Source organism: Colobus angolensis, unplaced genomic scaffold, assembly GCF_000951035.1.
Source record: "Colobus angolensis palliatus isolate OR3802 unplaced genomic scaffold, Cang.pa_1.0 Scaffold10, whole genome shotgun sequence".
NCBI lineage: Eukaryota > Metazoa > Chordata > Mammalia > Primates > Cercopithecidae > Colobus > Colobus angolensis.
The window spans coordinates 6,286,924-6,307,249 of NW_012110919.1; the positions used below are offsets into that span (position 1 = coordinate 6,286,924).

The 20,326-nt window shown below is 41.6% G+C and overlaps 1 protein-coding gene across 1 annotated transcript in view; it reads right to left on the reverse strand.

Moving 5' to 3' along the window:
- Positions 1–20,326, reverse strand: part of FGD6 (FYVE, RhoGEF and PH domain containing 6) — a 139,615-nt gene that overhangs the window by 57,416 nt on the left and 61,873 nt on the right. Inside the window, exons 4-8 of the mRNA XM_011936836.1 lie at positions 19,908–19,975; positions 19,794–19,824; positions 9,796–9,947; positions 5,938–6,094; positions 3,165–3,252 (exon numbers count right to left, since the gene is read on the reverse strand). Coding sequence (XP_011792226.1) covers positions 3,165–3,252; positions 5,938–6,094; positions 9,796–9,947; positions 19,794–19,824; positions 19,908–19,975 — 496 coding nt within the window. The remainder of the gene's footprint in view (positions 1–3,164; positions 3,253–5,937; positions 6,095–9,795; positions 9,948–19,793; positions 19,825–19,907; positions 19,976–20,326) is intronic.

The following is a 20,326-nucleotide window of genomic DNA, read 5'->3' on the forward strand; positions in this document are numbered from 1 at the left end:
TACTCAGGAGGCTGAGGCAGGAGAATGGCGTAAACCCAGGAGGCGGAGCTTGCAGTGAGCTGAGATCCGGCCACTGCACTCCAGCCTAGGCGATGGAGCGAGACTCCGTCTCAAAAAAAAAACAAAAACCTATTTTAGTAAACAGACTTTTAAAAAACCTGCCTTTGTCATTTCACCCTTTCTCAATCAAAAACAAACTAAGCATGAAACCTAAATTTGACACATGTAGACTTTTCACTCCTTAGAACAGTCATAGTGTGTGAAATAAAATAAATAATATGGCTGGGCACTGTGGCTCATGCTTGTTAATCCCAGCACTTTGGGAGGCCAAGGCAGGTGGATTACGAGGTTGAGAGATCAAGACCATCCTGGCCAACATGTTGAAACCCTGTCTCAACTAAAAATACAAAAAATTAGCTGGGCATGGTGGCACGCACCCGTAGTCCCAGCTACTTGGGAGGCTAAGGCAGGAGAATCTCTTGAACCCAGGAAGCGGAGGTTGCAGTGAGCTGAGATTGGGCCACTGCACTCCAGCCCGGCAACAGAGCAAGACTCCATCTCAAAACACAAATAAATAAATAAATAAATAAAATGTAAAAATTAATCTGTGCATTAAATTTTCAGATTTTTGCTCCATTCCCCTCCCATTTGAAACCACAGCTGTCTTTTGCCACTGAAAACAGTACTTCATTTGACAGCTGTGGGAAGAGCCTACACCATTCAATAGCTGGTTTATGACAGCACTGAATTTATCTAGCAAAAACACAACATGTGTATCACTACTTCCCTTTGTCCTGTGTATTCTAAATCTCTGCCAAAAGCAGAAGAAAGTACAGAGGGACAGGATATCCTTATATTATTCAGTTGGCTTTATGTCATTCCAGAGAGAAATCTAGTGCCTGATTCATAGTTAGAAATTTAAATTAAGGGCCAGTTGTGGTGGCTCATGCCTGTAATCTCTGCACTTTGGGAGGCTGAGGTGGGCAGATCACTTGAGGTCAGGAGTTCGAGACCAGCCTGGCCAACAGGGTGAAACCCCATCTCTACTAAAAATACAAAAATTAGCCAGGCATGGTGGTACATGCCTGTAATCCCAGCTACTCTGGAGGCTGAGGCAGGAGAATCGCTTGAACCTGGGAGATGGAGGCTGCAGCGGGCCAAGATGGCGCCACTGCACTCCAGCCTGTCCTGAGGCTAAAAGGTAGGTCTTCCTTGTGAGCAGTCTGTCACTAGGCACACTTTGAAGTGCTGAAACCTTTGCCTAAAGAGAAATGAAGAAATCCTGGTTTTTCAGGATTCACCTATTACCTCCAATATAGCTCTTGGCTTAAGAGAGCGAAGTAAAGAAGAAAACCAAACACACCATTTATTAAGGAGAGTAACAGAAACCAAGTACCTCCAAATTTACTTATAGAAAATTAGAACACATTGACTTTACGGTCGCGGCCACATTTTGATGTTCTTGTCCATTCTGATACAATTTTAATGCATATTATATATGCATATTAAGTCACTGTACATCCAATACAGTTCAGCAAATATTCCAGAGAACCTAGTAGTAGGTGTTGGGTAACTATGTTTGGTACTGAGGCTACACTTGTCTTTTTGTGATACCAAACCACTTAATCTCAATAAACCTGTTATCTCATCTGTGAAAATTAAACTGGTATTTGCAAAACTATGGTAAGGATTTAAAGAGCCAGTGAATACAAAGGCCTGATTACAGCATGTTCCTTCACTCAAACATAGTGTTTTTGCTTTTTTCTTTCCTTTTTTTCCTTACTAAACAGACATAGTTCTATAATCTTGAAGCTTACAGTCTAGTAGAAGATAGACTATTATCATGATAAGGAAATAACTATCAGGATAAGAATACTATTACTAATAATAATAGAAGCTAATGCTTAGTAGAACTTGTTTTTTTTTTTGAGATGGAGCCTCGTTCTTTTGCCCAGGCAGTGCAGTGGTGCGATCTCGGCTCACTGCAACCTCTGCTTCCGGAGTTCAAGAGAGTCTCTGCCTCAGCCTCCTGAGCAGCTGGGATTACAGGCGCCCTCTACCACCAGCTAATTTTTGTGTTTTTAGTAGAGACGGGGTTTCAGCATCTTGGCCGTGCTGGTCTCGAATGCCTGACCTCGTGATCCGCCCGCCTCGGCCTCCCAAAGTGCTGGAATTACAGGCGTGAGCCACCCCGCCCAGCCTAGAACTTGTTATAATTAAAGCATTATTCCTGGTTTTTTTAGACAGCAGTCTCACTATGTTGCCCAGGATAGTCTCAAACTCCTGGGCTCAAAGATCCTCCCACTTCAGCCTCTCCAGTAGCTGGGACTACAGGCGCGTCCACTGCACCAGCTACAGTACTATTCTAAGCACTGTCCACATTTAGCTCATTAATCAAACCTTATAACAACCTTCTGAGGCAAGTAACTAGGGCTATGATAGTGCTATATAAATATGTGGGAGTGACCCTCTAAACTCCATTCTTGAGTAGTTGGGGAAAGTACTTTCTTTTTTTTTTTGAGACAGAATCTTGCTCTGTCGCCCGCCCAGGCTGGAGCGCAATGGCACGATCTCAGCTCACTGCACGATCTCAGCTCACTGCAACCTCCGCCTCTCGGTTTCAAGCGATTCTCCTGCCTCAGCCTCCTGAGTAGCTGGGATTACAGACATGTGCCACCACGCTCAGATAATTTTTGAATTTTTATTAGAGACGGGGTTTCACCATGTTGGTCAGCCTGGTCTCGAACTACAGACCTCGTGATCTGCCAGCCTCAGCCTCCCAAAGTGCTGGGATTACAGGCATGAGCCACTGCACCTGGCAAAAGTACCTTCTTGGAACTAATATTAGACAGGTAAAATGATGCAGGGGTATGGGCTTGGGATGGTCAAAGATATTCTGCATAAAAAATAGCTACATATATGAATGCCCTGGGGTGAAAATGCACACATGGATGGATGATCAAAGAACTGAAAGCTGTTCAGTTCAGGCAACTGTATACGTGAGGTACATAAGCAATCTACAAATCCACATATTAGGCAACATGGTGACTGGGGTGATATACAAAGAGAGGCACTCTTAGGAAAGGCAGAGTTTCATAAAGGCAAGAAGAGTTGGATGATGAATAAACCAACTGGGTGGTTGGCAAAATGCTGGAGAAGCCCACCTGTCAGCAACAGCCTGTACTGGGGGATCCTCTGAACCGGCTTCAGCAGATAGTGCTTGAGGGCCAGATTAGCACAGCGAGGGCTCATCTGCAAGGAGAAGGCATCCAAAATAAACACAATGTTTTCTAAGAAGCAAGGGACCCGGATTCAAGTGCTCAGGAAACCAAACTTTAAACATCAAGCAACTCTGGAAGGAGATTAGGAGAGAGGCTCCCTTTTATTTTAAGGTACAGCTGTTAGACACACTGAGAGTGAACCCCAGCCAGATTGACCACCAAACTCAACCCTTTCCTGTAGGCAGTCCCTAAAATCACTTGCTCCTAGGAAAAACTTGTTAACCACCCTCACAAAGAGCGTGGTAGCCACAGTCTGGGTCCTAGGCTAGTTAGAGCCCACCCTACCCAGCAGCTCCCACTTGTATTGCTAAATACAAACAAATCCCAATGGACCAAGGAAATACATGGCCCCCCAAAATACAGCAGCAGAAATACAACTGCCAGGAATTGGATTCAAATAATAATCAGAGCCTTGTTGTTAATACAGTCAAAATAATGGTGGTGGCGGGGAGAAATGTAGAAAGTGAAGATAACCTGAAAAACGGCCTTGCTAAGTTTCCCTTCTTTAAGAAGTCTGAAGAATGTAAAAGTCTTTTGCAGATGAATGGCCTTATAAAAAGACAGCCCCCAAATCACAGCGTTTATAGGAACATCGATTGTGGAACTACATTTTGGCTTGAATACAAAGACATTTGGCTATCCCTTGAAACCTCTTTTCCTTAGTATGTACAACAGACATCTATCTCGGCCCATTCCTGAGCCTCACCCTCATTCTCCAACCTAAGAGTTTACTGTAAAGTGGCATCAAAAAGGCCAGGTGAAAATGTCCCTGCATCCTAAGAACTACAAAAAAAGGTCATGCTTCTAACATAGTGCAAGTTGGTGGATACATTTTGTCAGATTTGCTCAGACTTTTATCATTTTCTAAATATGTACCACCACTGTCTGGTACACAGAGTGATTACAAAATTATAATAACGCATGTTAAGAAAGTATCTTTCATTCAAGCATCATTAACCCAGATGGCTAATTCTCCTGGCCTTATGGTTCCCTGTTTTCTTTTGTTAACAAGGTAACATAACAACTCACTGGACTCTTACCAAAACCTGGGTCAGTCATCACTTGCCACAGTTAAATCACACTTTGTTTTTTGATAGCACAAAGACAACAGAGGAGAGGAAAAGAAGAAAAAATTATAGATGACTTTAAAGTTTATTTGTCTACTGCACAAATCAGAAATCAGTAATACCATAATATTTTAAAAACTTTTCATTTCAGCCAGGTGAGGTGGTTTTGTAGTCCCAGCACTTTGGGAGGCCAAGGTGGGTGGATCACGAGATCAAGAGTTTGAGACCAGCCTGGCCAACACAGTGAAACCTGTCTCTACTAAAAATACAAAAATTAGCTGGGCATGGTGGCACACGCCTGAAATCCCAGTTACTCGGGAGGCTGAGGCAGGAAAATCACTTGAACCTGGGAGGCAGAGGTTGCAGTGAGCCAAGATCACGCCACTGCACTCCAGCCTGGGTGACAGAGGTAGACTCCATCCCAAAACAAAAACAAAAACAAACAAACAAAAACCCTTTTTATTTCTAGTTTTGTGTGACTGGAATTCACCGATCTTTTAAGCTTCAAAACAAATAAGTATTAAAATACTGTACTCAAATTTTACTCCAAATTGGTGGAGGGGACTTGTGATTTTATCTCTAATTAAATCAGGGTTCCACACTCACAGCTCTGAGTCAAAAGTCAAAGCTTTGGCTGACACATACTCTAAACAGGTTATTACTTTCTCTTAACTTTGGCACCAAAGCCATGTTATTTATTTATCTAAAGGGAAACATAAATTCTATTTCCCATCCATCACTGTAAGTTAGTTGTTAGGATAAAAGAATAAGTTAAATTAAAAGTTAAGAAATGTTCCTTAATCAAGTCCATTGAGTCAGAAAGTAGAATGGTGGTTGCCAAGGGCTGGGAGGGAAGAGAGAATGGAGAGTTAATGTTTAATGCCTATAGAGTTTTCAGTTTTGCAAGATGAAAAGAGTTCTGGAGATCTGGTTGCGTAAGAATGTCAACGTACTTGACATTACTGAACTATATATTTGAAAATTGTTAAAATGGTAAGTTTGTGTTATATCTATTTTACCACAGTTAAAAAAGTCCCATCAAAATATTCTTTCCAGCTAGGCACTGTGGCTCATGCCTGTAATCCCAACACACTCTGGGAGGCTGAGGAGGGTAGATCACCTGAGGTCAGGAATTCGAGACCAGCCTGGCCAATGTGGCGAAACCCCATCTCTACTAAAAATACAAAAAATTAGCCAGGTGTGGTGGCATGTGCTTGCAATCCCAGCTACTAGAGAAGCTGAGGCAGGAGAATCGCTTGAACCCAGGAGATGGGAGGTTGCAGTGAGCCACTGTATGCGCCATTGTACTCCAGCCTGGGCAACAGAACAAGACTCTGTCTCAAAAAAAAAAAAAGGAAATTATTTTCAAGTCAAAATATTCCCATGTGCAATAATAGATTTTCAAAATTAAGCCATGTACATTGCTTGAGTTCCCACCATTTAAATTGTTCAATTCCATCTTTGATTTTGAAGGGATTACTTTTTAACATGTTTTTTTGTTTGCAAGCTTTGTTTTCAATGACTGCAACTTATTATTAAAGTTTCAACAACAAAAAGAGAAGTGTTCAACATTAGATGGTAGCAAATACCTCAAATTCTCTAACAACAGCAGCAAAACCTGGATTTTTCTTGCACTGTTCATCCAGCAAGGCTATATTCTTATCAAATTCTTTGATGTATGTGGAATACATTTTTAGATATGGTCCCTTTTTTACAAAGATATCAGCAATTCTTTGTTGTTCAGTCCTATGGACAGAGAAGAGATACACAAAAAATATAAAGAGAGTGATTAACATATCTAATGATAAGCAGAGTCCACATCTCAGCCATCAACTTATCTTTTTTTCTCTTCTTGGAAAACATACCTCAAAATGCCTACTTTTCACCATTTCCACTGCCACCATCACATCTTGCCTGGACTCTCACTGGTTTCCCTGCTTCTATTCTTGCCCTCTCCAAACCATTCTTCAGCACAATGAGACAGTCTTAAAAAAATGTTTGTCATGGCTGGGCGCAGTGGTTCACACCTGTAATCCCAGCACTTTGGGAGCCAAGGCAGGCAGATCACTTGAGGTCAGGAGTTCGAGACCAGTCTGACCAACATGGAGAAACCCAGTCTCTACTAAAAACACAAAATTAGCTGGGATGGTGGTGTGTGTCGGTAATCCCAGGTATTTGGGAGCTGGGGCAGGAGAATCATTTGAACCCAGGAGGGGGAGGTTGCAGTGAGCCAAGATAGCGCCACTGCACTCCAGCCTGGGCAACAGAGTGATTCCGTCTCAAAAATAAATAAACAAATAAATAACTCCTTGGCTGGGTACGGTGGCTCATGCCTGTAATCCCAGCACTTTGGGAGGCTGAGATGGGCAGATCACTTGTGATCAGGAGTTTTAGACCAGCCTGGCCAACGTGGTGAAACCGTGTCTCTACTAAAAATATAAAAATTAGCTGGGCATAGTGGCAGGCACCTGTAATCCTAAGTACTCGGGAAGCTGAGGCAGGAGAATCACTTGAATCTGGTAGGTGGAGATTGCACTGAGCCGAGACTGCACCACTGCACTCCAGCCTGGGAGATAGAGTGAGACTCTGTCTCAAAAAAAAAAAGGAAAGAAAAAGAAGAAAAACTCCTTACCTGGCACACAAAGGCCTGCCCTTTCTGACCCATCACACTTCTCTTCCTCTTCCCCATTTATCTCCCACCACACTGGCCTTAACTTCTTTGGAGACATAGAATTAACTGCCACTATGCAGACTTCCACTAATGGTTCCACATGCCTGGAAATAAAGAACCCTGGCTGGCTCCTCCTTTTCTTTCAGATGTCACTGTAATGAATACACCACCTTCACAGAGGGCTTTCCTTGACCACCCAAGCTTCATTCGCTACCACAGCATCCTGTTTAGGTCTCTGCAACTCAGAAACTGCTTCTGATAGTTTTCTTGTCTATTTATCTGGTCCTTCCCCTACTAAATGTCTGCTCCATGAAAGCAGGATGTCTGTTTTGTGCACTGTGATATCCTTTGCATACTTAGAGCACAGACTAGCACACAGTAGATATGCAAACCTTCTTGAATGTGAAAATAAAATATTTCATCAATTGTTGTTAAAAATCAATGGAAAAACGTTATTTCAGAAAGTCAACTAACACCAAAGAATATGTATTGACTTGAACCCTAAGAGAAAAATATTTTAATAAATAGAAAATGAGGCTGGGTGCCAGTGGCTCATGCCTGTAATCCTAGCACTTTGGGAGGCTGAGGCAAGGGGATCACTTGAGCCCAGGAGCACAAGATCAGCCAGAGAAACACAGAGCAACCTATCTCTACAAAAAATCTAAAAAATTAGCCAGGCATGGTGGCACATGCCTGCAGTCCTAGCTACTTGGGTGGCTGGGGTAGAAGAATCACTTAAGCCCAACGAAGTCAAGGCTGCAGTGAGCTGTGGTCACACCACTGAACTCTGGCCTGGGCAAGAGAGTGAAACTCTGTCTCAAAAAAAAAAAAAAAGATCGGAAGCAAATAAGCCCCATTTTGTTTTTGTTTTTTTTTTCATTTAAAACAAGAAAAAAAAGATATTTTTTAGTAGAGACAAGGTTTCACCACATTGGCCATGCTAGTCTCCAACTCCTGACCTCAGCTTATCTGCCTGCCTTGGCCTACCAAAATGCTGGGATTAAAGGCATGAGCCATAGTGCCTGGCCAATTATATTTTATTTCTATCATGACATTTTTTTTTTTTTAAAGGAGTCTCACTCTGTCACCCAGAATGGAGTGCAGTGGCATAATCTTGGCTCACTGCAGCCTCCGCCTCCCAGTTCGGCCTCCCAAGTAGTTGGGATTACAGGCATCTGCCACCATGTCTGGCTAATTTTTGTAAGTTCAGTAGAGACGAGGTTTTGCCATATTGGCCAGGCTGGTCTCCAGTTCCTGGACCTCAAGTGATCCTCCCGCCTCAGCCTCCCAAAGTGCTAGGATTACAGGCGTGAGCCACCACGCTCGGCCTATCATGACCTTTAAAGACTACATTTTAGTCATTCCTCAGTCTTTAATTGTGTGTTATTTTATACTTAGGCTACAGCTAAATATAAATTGCTTATGTGCCGTATTTACCTAACATATAGAGGCAAGATATTTCTAAAACAAGCAGAGGTACTTTCCTGGCTTATATATAAAGAAAGCTTAGAGAAATTTTGATCATGAAAGTAGGTGACACTACTGTCTTGTTCTAATCATGTTGTGCTCCCCATGGTCTTCAACAATAAATTCAATCCTCCTAGACCAATCTTTCTACATTATTTCCACAGAAGTCACCAAAGCCTCTGCATACTTATTTTCTTCAGCCTAGTGGAAGTAGCTCCCAATACTAACCTTCTGGTATTCTTTTCCTATTCTGAAATCTACAGCTTCTACAAGGATGTCACACATATATAAATTTGCCTTTCTTTGGGAGGCCAAGGCGGATCACCTGAGGTCAGGAGTTAGAGACCAGCCTGACCAATGTGATGAAACCCCGTCTCTACTAAAAATAGAAAAATTAGCCGGGCATGGTGGCATGCGCCTGTAATCCTAGCTATTCAGGAGGCTGAGACAGAAGAATCACTTCAACCCGGGAGGCAGAGGTTGCAGTGAGCTGAGATTGCACCATTGCACTCCAGCCTGGGCAACAAGAGTGAAACTTCATCTCAAAAGAAAAAAAATTGCCTTTCCAAAACAACCATCCTATTATTTCAGTGAATGGCCTCTTTTTCAAAACTGGAAAGGGAGTTTCATGACCTGCAGCTCCAGAAGGTAAATAAAACATTTAGAAACTATTCCAATGTGAATACAGCATCTATCCACACTGAATCTCAAAAACCTTGATTGCTGAAGTTCACCTACAGAAATATAAATTGGCTGCATGTTGCTTCTGAGTCAGCATTACCAAAGATTTGTTCAAAATAATAGTATTGAGCTTGGTGTGCCAAGGTTGTGAATTTTGGGCCACTGAAAATAATCAATCTGGTCAGGTACGGTGGTTCACATCTGTAATCCCAGCACTAGAGGAGGCTGAGGCAGGCAGATCACCTGAGGTCAGAAGTTTGAGACCAGCCTGGCCAACATGGTGAAACCTCATCTCTACTAAAAATACAAAAAATCAGAAAGGCGTGGTGGCAAGTGTCTGTAATCCCAGCTACTCGGGAGGCTGAAGCAGGAGAAACGCTGGAATTCAGGAGGCAGAGGTTGCAGTGAGCAGAGATCGTGTCACTGCACTCCAGCCTGGGCGACAGAGTGAGAATCTATCTCAAAAACAAAACAAAACAAAAAATCAGTCTATGGGTGGGTAACTGCAAAGACAATACATTGAAGCAACTCACTGTAATGAACAATACATCTCTGTCACATGTACGGCCCTTATGGCTTCATCTAAAATTGGAAACACTAGGAAAATCTGAAAACAGTCCATTTTTACCAGTGCAACATTCTTTCCTCCAGTTCCTTCAGGAGATCCCGGTTGAGCTCATACAGCTGAGGCAAGTAGTATAGGATCTGATTTAGAATCCGGTCCTCAATCACTGGTTTCCCAAGTTGCCTGGAAGCATGAGCTACTGCATCCCGGAAATCCTATTACAGTCCAGAGCAGAAAAAGCAATACATACACATATAACTTGATAACAAGCTTTCATCCCCAGTCGCCCTCTTCCCTAAAATGATACGGATTGCACAGCTGTATTTCCCATGCAGAATTACAAATCGAAAGTACCCCCTTCCTCCTACCCCACTCACCTAGATAGGAAATTACAAATAAAAAATAGTGGCTGAGAAGATTCTTTGATACTCAAACATACCAAATGATATTTATCTTAAACCTTTTAGTTTGTTCTCTAAACTTAGCAATTATACTAAGCGGGTGTCTGGAAATTGTAACAAAATTCTAAATAGTCTTTAGAATTATTCCAATACCATCAATATAAACACAATCCATTTATTTTAAAAGTACCCAGGAGATCTTAGCTAATTTTATTCTGGATTTAAGAGTCCCACTGTCCACTTTCAGTTATCATTTCCCCACAGCTGGCGTGTCCCAGGTGAGGCATGTGGAGAGAGGCACGTGTTGTGGGTCTCCCTCTGTCGTCCAGGATGGAGCGCAGTGGCCCAATCTCAGCTCATGGTAACTTCCCGAGTAGCTGGGACTATAGGCGTGTGCCACCATGCCAGGCTCATTTTTGTATTTTTTGTAGAGATGAGGTTTTACCATGTTGCTCAGACTGGCTTGAACTCCTGAGCTCAAGCAATCTTCCCACTAGGGCCTCTCAAAGTGCTGTGATTATAGGCATGAACCACCGTGACCGGCAGGCACATGCTTGATAATCAGAATCCTGGATCCAAGCCCTTGTTCCTTATTTACTGTGTTTCCTCGGGCCAGCCTGATTTTCCTCATCTGCTAAGTAAGTATAATAGTTACGAGACTTTAATTAGATATTGCACATAAAACTTTTTTTGCAATGCATTTGGCATATAGAATTAATGAAACATTTTAACTCTGGACCTGAAATTCTCCCCTCCTGCTTGCCAACCTCTCAATAAATTCACCAGGGTTTACACTTTTCACAAATAAGAATCTTTCTTGGCCAGGCGCAGTGGCTCACGCCTGTAATCCCAGCACTTTGAGAGGCCGAGGCAGGCAGATCACAAGGTCAGGAGATCGAGACCATCCTGGCTAACACAGTGAAACCCCGTCTCTACCAAAAATACAAAAAATTAGCCAGGTGTGGCAGCGTGCACCTGTGGTCCCAGCTACTCAGGAGGCTGAAGCAGGAGAATGGCGTGAACCCGGGAGGCAGAGCTTGCAGTGAGCCGAGATCGCACCACTGCACCCCAGCCTGGGCGACAGAGCAAGACTCTGTCTCAAAAAAAAGAAAAAAAGAAGAATCTTTCTCTTCACATTATTATTTTTCATTTACTGTTCTCTAGACTATCTGTACCATGTCTTAATATATGTCAATACCACCACACCCTATTAATCCAGAGGACTTGGAAAGGGTAGAGTAGGAGATAAGTATTTGCCTAAATTTCCATTGTCCCCTAAGGGTGGGCCTCAAGATATAAGTAAAACAGAGTGAAATCTGTTCCACAGTCCTTGAGAATTCAAAAACAAAGATTTTTTTTCTGTTTTAGAAATAGCAGTTTTAATTAAAATCTGAAAGCAAAGTTTGGGTAAATGACTAATAGGCCTTATCTTCCCTTACCTTTATTTCCAAATGCTTTCCCTTCAGGAATTTACCGGCAAATGAAATCAACCAAAAAAGATACTGTTCCTTCCACTGATCTTTTCAACACCTGCCCCTAAAATATGTATATTAACCATTTTTTTTTTTTTTTTTAACTCTGGACAGCCAAAAACCTCACAGATAACTTAAAGTATGTGAAAGGATTCTTTTTCTAAAGGATGGCTATTTTGAAGAAGTCCAATCCTCTTATGCTTAATCAATGCTAAAAATCCCTTCACTTAAGACTCAGTACCTGGGACTAAGTTTATTGATCCAACAGTCACATTAGCCCAAAGGAGCCAACTACTCACACCAGCAACTAAAGGACTAACTTGTATACCTAATTAGTATCATATAAACTAAGAGTATTTAGTTCTCATAGTATTATAAGCTCTAATCCAGAAAATCACTCAGAACATCTCCAGAAACCAAATGGATATCAGCCAAATTTCACCTCCCAACAGCTTGCTTCAATCAGCACTCACATTTACTAGGATAAAATAAAGCCACTTAACACTTTCGAAAATCATTAGGCTGTCTGCTATCAGGCAGGGCTATAGAATACATTTATTTATGCATCATGAATAATGTATTCAAAGCAGAATAGTTAAACATCCTCTATGGTTATCTTTTTTGCTTTTGTTTTGACCAGTTTAGTGACTGATATAATTTGGATGCAAGAGTTCCTTGCTCAGCAAAGCAATAAGCACCACTCTTTCTTCTGGTAGAATAAATGATGACTATATTTGTCTCCTGGCAGCAGGATAACTTTTGTTTCCCAGTTGGAAGGTATTTCCTCTGCCATGACAGTGACAGTGATGTTAGCTGCTAAGTAACTTAAGGACCTGGTTTGACACAGCTTCTGCCAGACCCTGCATTCCATATGTCTGCCACCATTGCCAAAAAGGGAACTTGTTTATTTAAGACACATTTAACAGAGACCAGCCAAATACAAACTGAACTGACCAGTGAGATGGCTGCCTCTAAATGGACGCCCCTGTCACACAGCAGGCAAAACTCTGCTTTTCCCAGTACTACTGGATGTTTTTAGGCAGCTCGGAATGGACTGATGGCCCATGATGTCTTCTTTTAAATTATAAGTAGTATGTCAGAATAAAATAGAAATTTAATAATTAAAATAGTAGAAGTACACTTAATAAAGATTATAAGAATTTTGAGACTACATAGCCATGAAACCCAGAGAGTTACTTTTTTTTTTTTTGAGAGAGAGAGTTTCACTCTGGCTGCCCAGGCTGGAGTGCAATGGCATGATCTTAGCTCACTACAACCTTCGCCTCCCAGGTTCAAACGATTCTCCTGCCCACATAGCTGGGATTATAAGCATGGGCCACCACGCCCAGCTAATTTTGTATTTTTAGTAGAGATGGGATTTCTCCATGTTGGTCAGGCTGGTCTCGAACTCCCGACCTGAGGTGATTTGCCTGCCTCGGCCTCCCGAAGTGCTGGGATTATAGGCGTAAGCCTCAGCGCCCGGCTTACTTTCTTTTTTTGATAAAGAGTTTAGCTCTTGTTGCCCAGGCTGGAGTGCAGTGGTGCAACCTCAGCTCACTGCAACCTTGATCTCCCGGGATCAAGTGATTCTCCTGCCTCAGCCTCCCAAGTAGCTGGGATTACAGGCGCTCGCCACCACGCCTGGCTAATTTTTGTACTTTTTGGTACAGATGGGGATTTCACCATGTTGGCCAGGCTGGTCTCAAACTCCTGACCTCAGGTGATCTATCCGCCTCGGCCTCCGAAAGTGCTGGGATTACAGGCATGAGCCACCACGCCCGGCCTTTTTTTTTTTTTTTTTGAGACAGAGTCTTGTTCTGTTGTTCAGGCTAGAATGCAGTGGCGAGAACTCAGCTCACTGCAACCTCCGACTCCCAGGTTCAACCATTCTCTTGCCTCATCTCCTGAGTAGCTGGGATTATAGTTGTGTGCCACCACGTTTGGCTAACTTTTTGTATTTGTAGTAGAGATGGGGTTTCACTATGTTGAACAGACTGGTTTTGAACTCCTGGCCTCAAGTGATCTGCCTGTCTCAGCCTCCCAAACTGCTGGGATTACAGGCGTGAGCCATCGTGCCCAGCCAGAGAATTACATATTCTAAGTAAGCACTTGACAAAGATTCTGTACTAGTCAGGTTCCTGAATCTTTTCTTAGGCCCATCTGTGCACTTTCTTACAAAATCTAGTTTTAGCAAGAACCTCCCACCCTTGATATTGTTCGCATTCTTCATCCTCTACCATTGCCCAGGTGATGTATGATCATCCTGGCTGGTCCGTCTTCTGCAAGAATCCCGTTAAGTTGGTTAAGCCAGAATCTCCCTTGCTCCTGAAGTTTCTTCTTAGTAATTTTCCATCCACTAACTCCCACTTTGCTCCTCCTTGGCTATAAATTCCCACTTGCCCATAATATATTTGGAGTTGAGCCCAATCTTTCTCCACTACTGCAAAATCCCATTGCAGTGATCCCTATGACTATTGTTTTTTGTTCTTGAGATGGCGTCTTGCTCTGTTGCCCAGGCTGGAGTGTGGTACGATCTCGGCTCACTACAACCTCCATCTCTTGGGTTCAAGCAATGCTCCTGCCTCAGCCTCCCAAGTAGCTGGGATTACAGACATATGCCACCATGCCCAGCTAATTTTTGTATTTTCAGTAGAGACAGGGTGTCATCATGTTGGCCAGACTGGTCTTGAACTCCTGACCTCAAATGAACCGCCCACCTCGGCCTCCCAAAGTGCTGGGATTACAGGCATCAGCCCCTGCTCCAGGCCCCCAAGCCTATTGTGATAGTCCTGAATAAAGCCTGCCATACTGTGCTTTTGCTTCGACAAGTGTCATCGAATAATTGGGCTCCACTCCCAGTTATGGCCTCCATAACCACATGCAGCAGCCCTGGCCCCAGTCTCATTCCCTCACCTCTTGGGCCACCATTTCCTGACAGCTGTGTGCTACGGCCCCACTGCCAGATGTAACTAATTCACACAGGAACCACTAGCAGAATCTTTAACTTCTCAGCTCTTCATGAACCTCAACCACTGCCAAAACTGGTGCCACTGGGAGGAGGTGACATCTCTTTTTAATAAAAGGATGATTACAACACATGTCTGGTTATTTTTCTAAATGTTAACAACCAGGATAATTTGGGAAAGTGTGATGACACTTAAAAGCCAGAGGCAAAGCTATTTTGAGGCAGAAGAATCTAAATTCACCAAAACCTTGACGAAATCAAGGATGATTTGAGGATGCAAGACAGCAGGATTAGCCCTTCAAAAGTTAGATCCAGAGTTTAGTTTTTCACACTGGAAAAGCCAGGTAAAAAAAAATATTAAAGTAGTGGGGGGAGGAGTTAAGAGTGTGAAAATGTTAGTTAGCTGTAGAGTTTGCTGGCATCAAGTACCTAGATTTCATCCTTACAACAAAACCTACCGAATATTCTGCATGCAAAATTGAACCACCTACACTGTAGTTTCTGGTCATAAAAAGCAAATGCTTGTTTAATGCGGAATTTGTAGAACTAGAAATGGGCCTCTGAATTATGAAGCATATGATAATATTATTCTTACTAATTCCCCAAAACCTACAAATAAGAATCAGATCAACTTTAAGTTGATCTTTAACTCTTTTGAGATATTAACATATCAGCCTTGCCAGCTTGAATCACTTAGGGAAGACCTCAGCAAAAAATCAATGCAAATAAAATCAAGTACAAGCATCTGAGGCAATGAAGCACAAAACAGATGGCCTTGTTCATGGGGTCAGGCTTTATATCTCCAGCACCAACAAGAGGTATGTGACTTAATTACCAGCTGTCCTGACCCAGCTGCCTGACCTCAGGGCATTACTGCACTACTACCATGACACAGTGAATTACAAAGACCAAAGGGACATATGGACAGACATGGAGCTCTACAAGGTTCCCTGTCCTCATGAAGGACGCCAGGAATCACTTCACTTTAAGCAAAAGCAAAGCAGCTGTGGGGGTCAAAGTGCTATGATAAATATGCAGAAATGAGTGTGAAACTATGAAGTAAAAGCAGACGTGGGAAAGTCCCCACAGTAACCATTTGACTTTGTTTTTAAAATGAAAATATTTTCCCAATGAAATTATTCTTCCCTCTCTATATGTAGACCCGGTGATACGGTATGTAATCATCAGTGGTGCATAATCATCAATGCAAAACTGTAGAAAACATAACTGAAAGCAATCTTTTATGTCTAGTTTCCAATCTCCTTTAATAACACTAACAAGTAATCATCATAGTATCTCTAAGTGACCAAGATCTAGCTTCATTTTCATCTTTAGAAGATGAACAACAAGTTTCTCTGGTTTCCAGGGCGACTAAAAGAATTCTGAAAGCAAGCTAATATATCCAAAGATATACTATATTCTATACAGCATGGTAGAGATTTCAAATAATAATTTTCAATCAGTTACTAAAGAACAACTGAGTACAAGGGGTCAGACAGACCAGACTTCAAAGTCTGGTTTTGCTATTAAATAGTGGGTTATTTTTGACAATTAGCTTATTTTCTTCATTGAAAAAAATAGGAATAACATCTACTTGATAGGGTTGTTATGAAGGTTAAAACAGATAATTGATGTAACATAGCATGCTGGAAGGAACATAGAGAGCACTCAACAGAACACCATTTGTTTAACTAAAGGAGATTTGGTTAAGTTAAATGATCAGATGAACATCATTTAAGATCCACGAGTCACCTTCCCTCCCTCTCTCCACAAGTCCCTGAAGGCTTGGAAAGAGAACTGTGAAACAGAGGCATCTAAAGGGAAGGAAATACCAAACCAAGGTAGGGAAAACACTTCAGCAGCAAAACAAAGGTACTCTGAACAATGAGCTTCATTCAGTGAAGGACAGTTCTCACGTGAAAGAAGCTCCTCCAGAGTGAAGGTTTGGTAGCCATGTCAATAGAAGCTAGAGGAAGATTCTTTACAACTAAAGAAGAAATGCTGAAAATGGTTCACAAGACTCAAAAGACAGAGTGTATTCAGTAAAACAGGATGAAGTGATTTTAACATGGAAAAAAAACATGAGAACTGAGAAAGTCTTCTATTCCTTTACAATGCATTAAAAAAAAAATCTTTTCTACTTAGTAACAGACATCTGGATGCCTAGGGTAGCCTTGCCTCTGCCTCTATGGATTTTATTGAGCCTCTCAAATTTTCAAGGGGATGTACATCTCCACCTAAAGAAATTAGTGAAGCAAAGATGCTTTCTTGCTAATACTATATAGCCAGTCCATCTTTGTCAAAAAAAAACCCTTCCAAATATATATAACATACATTATATATTTTATATATACTTAACATATATATTATATATATTTAACATATATTATATACATATATATATACACACACACACACACACACACACTTTTTTTTTGACAGAGTTTCGCTTTTGTTGCCCAGGCTGAAGTGCAATGGCGCAATCTCGACTCGGCGCAATCTCAACTCACCGCAACCTCTGCCTCCTGGGTTCAAGTGATTCTCCTCCCTCCGTCTCCTGAGTAGCTGGGATTACAGACATGCGCCACCATGCCCGACTAATTTTTGTATTTTTAGTAGAGACGGGGTTTCTCCATATTGGTCAGGCTGGTCTCGAACTCCCGACCTCAAGTGATCCACCCACCTTGGCCTCCCAAGGTGCTGGGATTACAGGTGTGAGCCACCGCACCCAGCCTACATATTTTTTAAATGTATACTATTCATACATTTACATAATATATTTACAGAGATATTTACTAAGTCTAGCTCCCATCAGAGAGCAAATAAGACAACCAAAAAAACCTTCCTATTACTTGTACTTAATTATATCACATGTCTACAGTGTGGTGGGGATGTTCAAGGAAGAGCAGCAAATATACAAGAAATTCATCCTGCAAAGTCACTTATTTATCAGACATATTATAATTTATATGAAATGATAATAAGCTTGACACTCAACAAATTTGTTAGGGCGACAAAATAATGTCCTTTTTTTTTAAAAAAAAAAAAAGGGTTTGCTGTGTCATCCATGCTAGCGTGCAGTGGTGCAATCAGCTCACTGCAGTTTTGAACTCCTAGGCTCAAGGGATTCTTCTGGCTCAGCCTCCTGAGTGGGTGGGATTAGAGGTGTGTGCTACCCATGCCTAGCTTTGTCCTATCATTAAAAAAAGAAAATCTATTACAAAAGAGAACTGTCTGGGCATAGTGGCTCGTGCCTGTAATTCCAGAACTTTGGGAGGCTGAGGTAGGCAGATTGCTCAGGAGTTCGAGACCAGCCTGGGCAACGTGGCTAAAACCCATCTCTACCAAAAATAAAACAAATCAGCCTGGCATGGTGGATGCCTGTGGTCCCAGCTACTCAGGAGGCTGAGGTGGGAGGATCGCTTGAGCCCAGGAGTTAGAGGTTGCAGTGAGTGGAAATCGTGCCACTGCACTCCAGCCTGGGTGACAGAGTGAGACTCTGATTCATTAAAAAAAAAAAAAAAAGGAGAAAGAGAGAACTTACCAATATTACCAATATAGCCAAAAGTCAACATGAGAAACTATTCACACGGAAATATTTTCTCAAAACAAATTAGCAAGGTTAAGAATTTTTTAAGAATTTCCAAAGCTAGAGATTTTTCACATAGGAATCAGGCCCCTATTTTTGTTTTGTTTTGTTTTGAGACAGAGTCTTGATCTGTCACCCATATTGGAGTGCAATGGTACCATCTTGGCTCACTGCAACCTCTGGATCCAAGGTTCAAGTGATTCTCCTGCCTCAGCCTCCCAAGTAGCTGGGACTATAGGTATGCCACCACACCTGGCTAATTTTTGTATTTTAGTGGAGATGGGGTTTCGCCATGTTGGCCAGGCTGGTTTCGAACTCCTGACCTCATGTGATCTACCCGCTTCAGCCTCCCAAAGTGCTAGGATTACGGTCGTGAGCCACCACACCAGGCAAGGCCCCTGGGTTTCTGTTGGACCAAGTACAGAGCACAGGTAATCATTTAGTGAATGTGAATCATCCATAAGTGTAACCCACTTTTCATGTTCATATATATCCATTCAAAGAAAACCTGAAAATAATGATACTGTTTGCCAAGACATAAACTGATGTATATTTGATGAACCTTTCATTTCTCCACAATTAAGCCTAATTTATGATGTTAATAATTATACCACCACATAAGTAAACTGTCACTTCAACTCCTTTTTTTATTGTTTCATTTACCTTTTCCTTTTGTTTTACCCCTTTCTTAAGTCTTAATATCTTGCCTAAATATAATTGAAATAAAGTAACACTAAAAGCACTTTAACTGCCAGTGCATAATGAAACTTGTGAAAACCTGCAAGTACAAAGGAGCGCATGAGAAAAATGAATATGCACCCAGACACAAATCATAATTCTTTCCTAACAAGTCTGTTCAAGTTGATAATTATAGGCTAGCTGCAGTGGCTCAGGCCAGTAATCCCAGCACTTTAGGAGGCCAAGGCGGGCTGATCACTTGAGCCCATGAGTTTGAGATCAGCCTGGGTAACATGTCGAAACCCCATCTCTACAAAAAATACAAAACTTAGCTGGGCATGGTGGTGAGTGCCTATAGTCCCAGCTGCTCAGGAGCCTGAGGTGGGAGAATTGCCTGAGCCCAGGAGGCTGAAAGGCTGCAGTGAGCTAAGATGGTACTGGGCAACAGAATGAGACGCTATCTTAAACCAAAAAAAAAAAAAAAAAAAGTTGACAATTTAGAAAACGGAAAATACAACTAAAACTTAGTTGTAAAAATGTCTATTTCTAATCTCTCCTAAATGGAGGTGGTAAAAGGAAAAATAGTAAGAAAATTATCTATTTCAAGTCTGTTTCTGGGAGCTTATTTAGATAGGAGAAAAACACTTTTGGATAATGATAATGATATTCTTCATGTATTGCTAATGCAAAACTCTAATAGCAAGTATCTTCAGCAAATGCCTAAGAAAATATATTATCACCTTAAAAACTGTTAAGAAGACATAAAGTTTGAAGACTTTGGACATATAGCTACTAAGACTCTTTCAGAAATCATCTTATCTACATATACATGAAATACACACATTTTAGAAAATGTCTATCATTAAGTTAGTAATGCTGAAAACTTCTAGGGGTAGGGAAAGTACAAAAGGGAATATTCTTAGACTACAAAAAAAAAACAACTAGCAGATACTTACAATATGCAAAAGTTTTAACACATCCACAAACCTGTAAAAAACAGCAATGAAAAAATGTTTTAAATGTGCCAATGGGGGGGAAACAGTCTTCTGAATTGTAAACTAGATACCTACACTTTCTCTGAGCTCATGATCTCCTTGGCAATATGATGAACTTTACTTTTCATTCCATTATCTTCATCCTGTGGATAAGAGCACACTGAGCATGAACTCATAAAAGAATAATGAAGATCAGTTATGAGCTCCGCAGACACGAATTTTAACTCTGATGCTTGTAACTTTCCTACTAGCACACAGTTCATACTATATAACATTTCAAATGGCAAACGTGGAGAACTGGATGAGCGATAAACCATGTCACAGAAGTAGCTGAGAACAATCAGTAATCCTCACTGTCATTAGCTGGATTTATTAAATTGCTCTGAGTAGCTACAGAACCTTGCTAGGACACAACCATCAGTGGTTCAAAATGGAAGTCACAAACTAAAAAGGCTACAGGGAGAATGGCCCCTTACAGATAGATACCAGAAGAA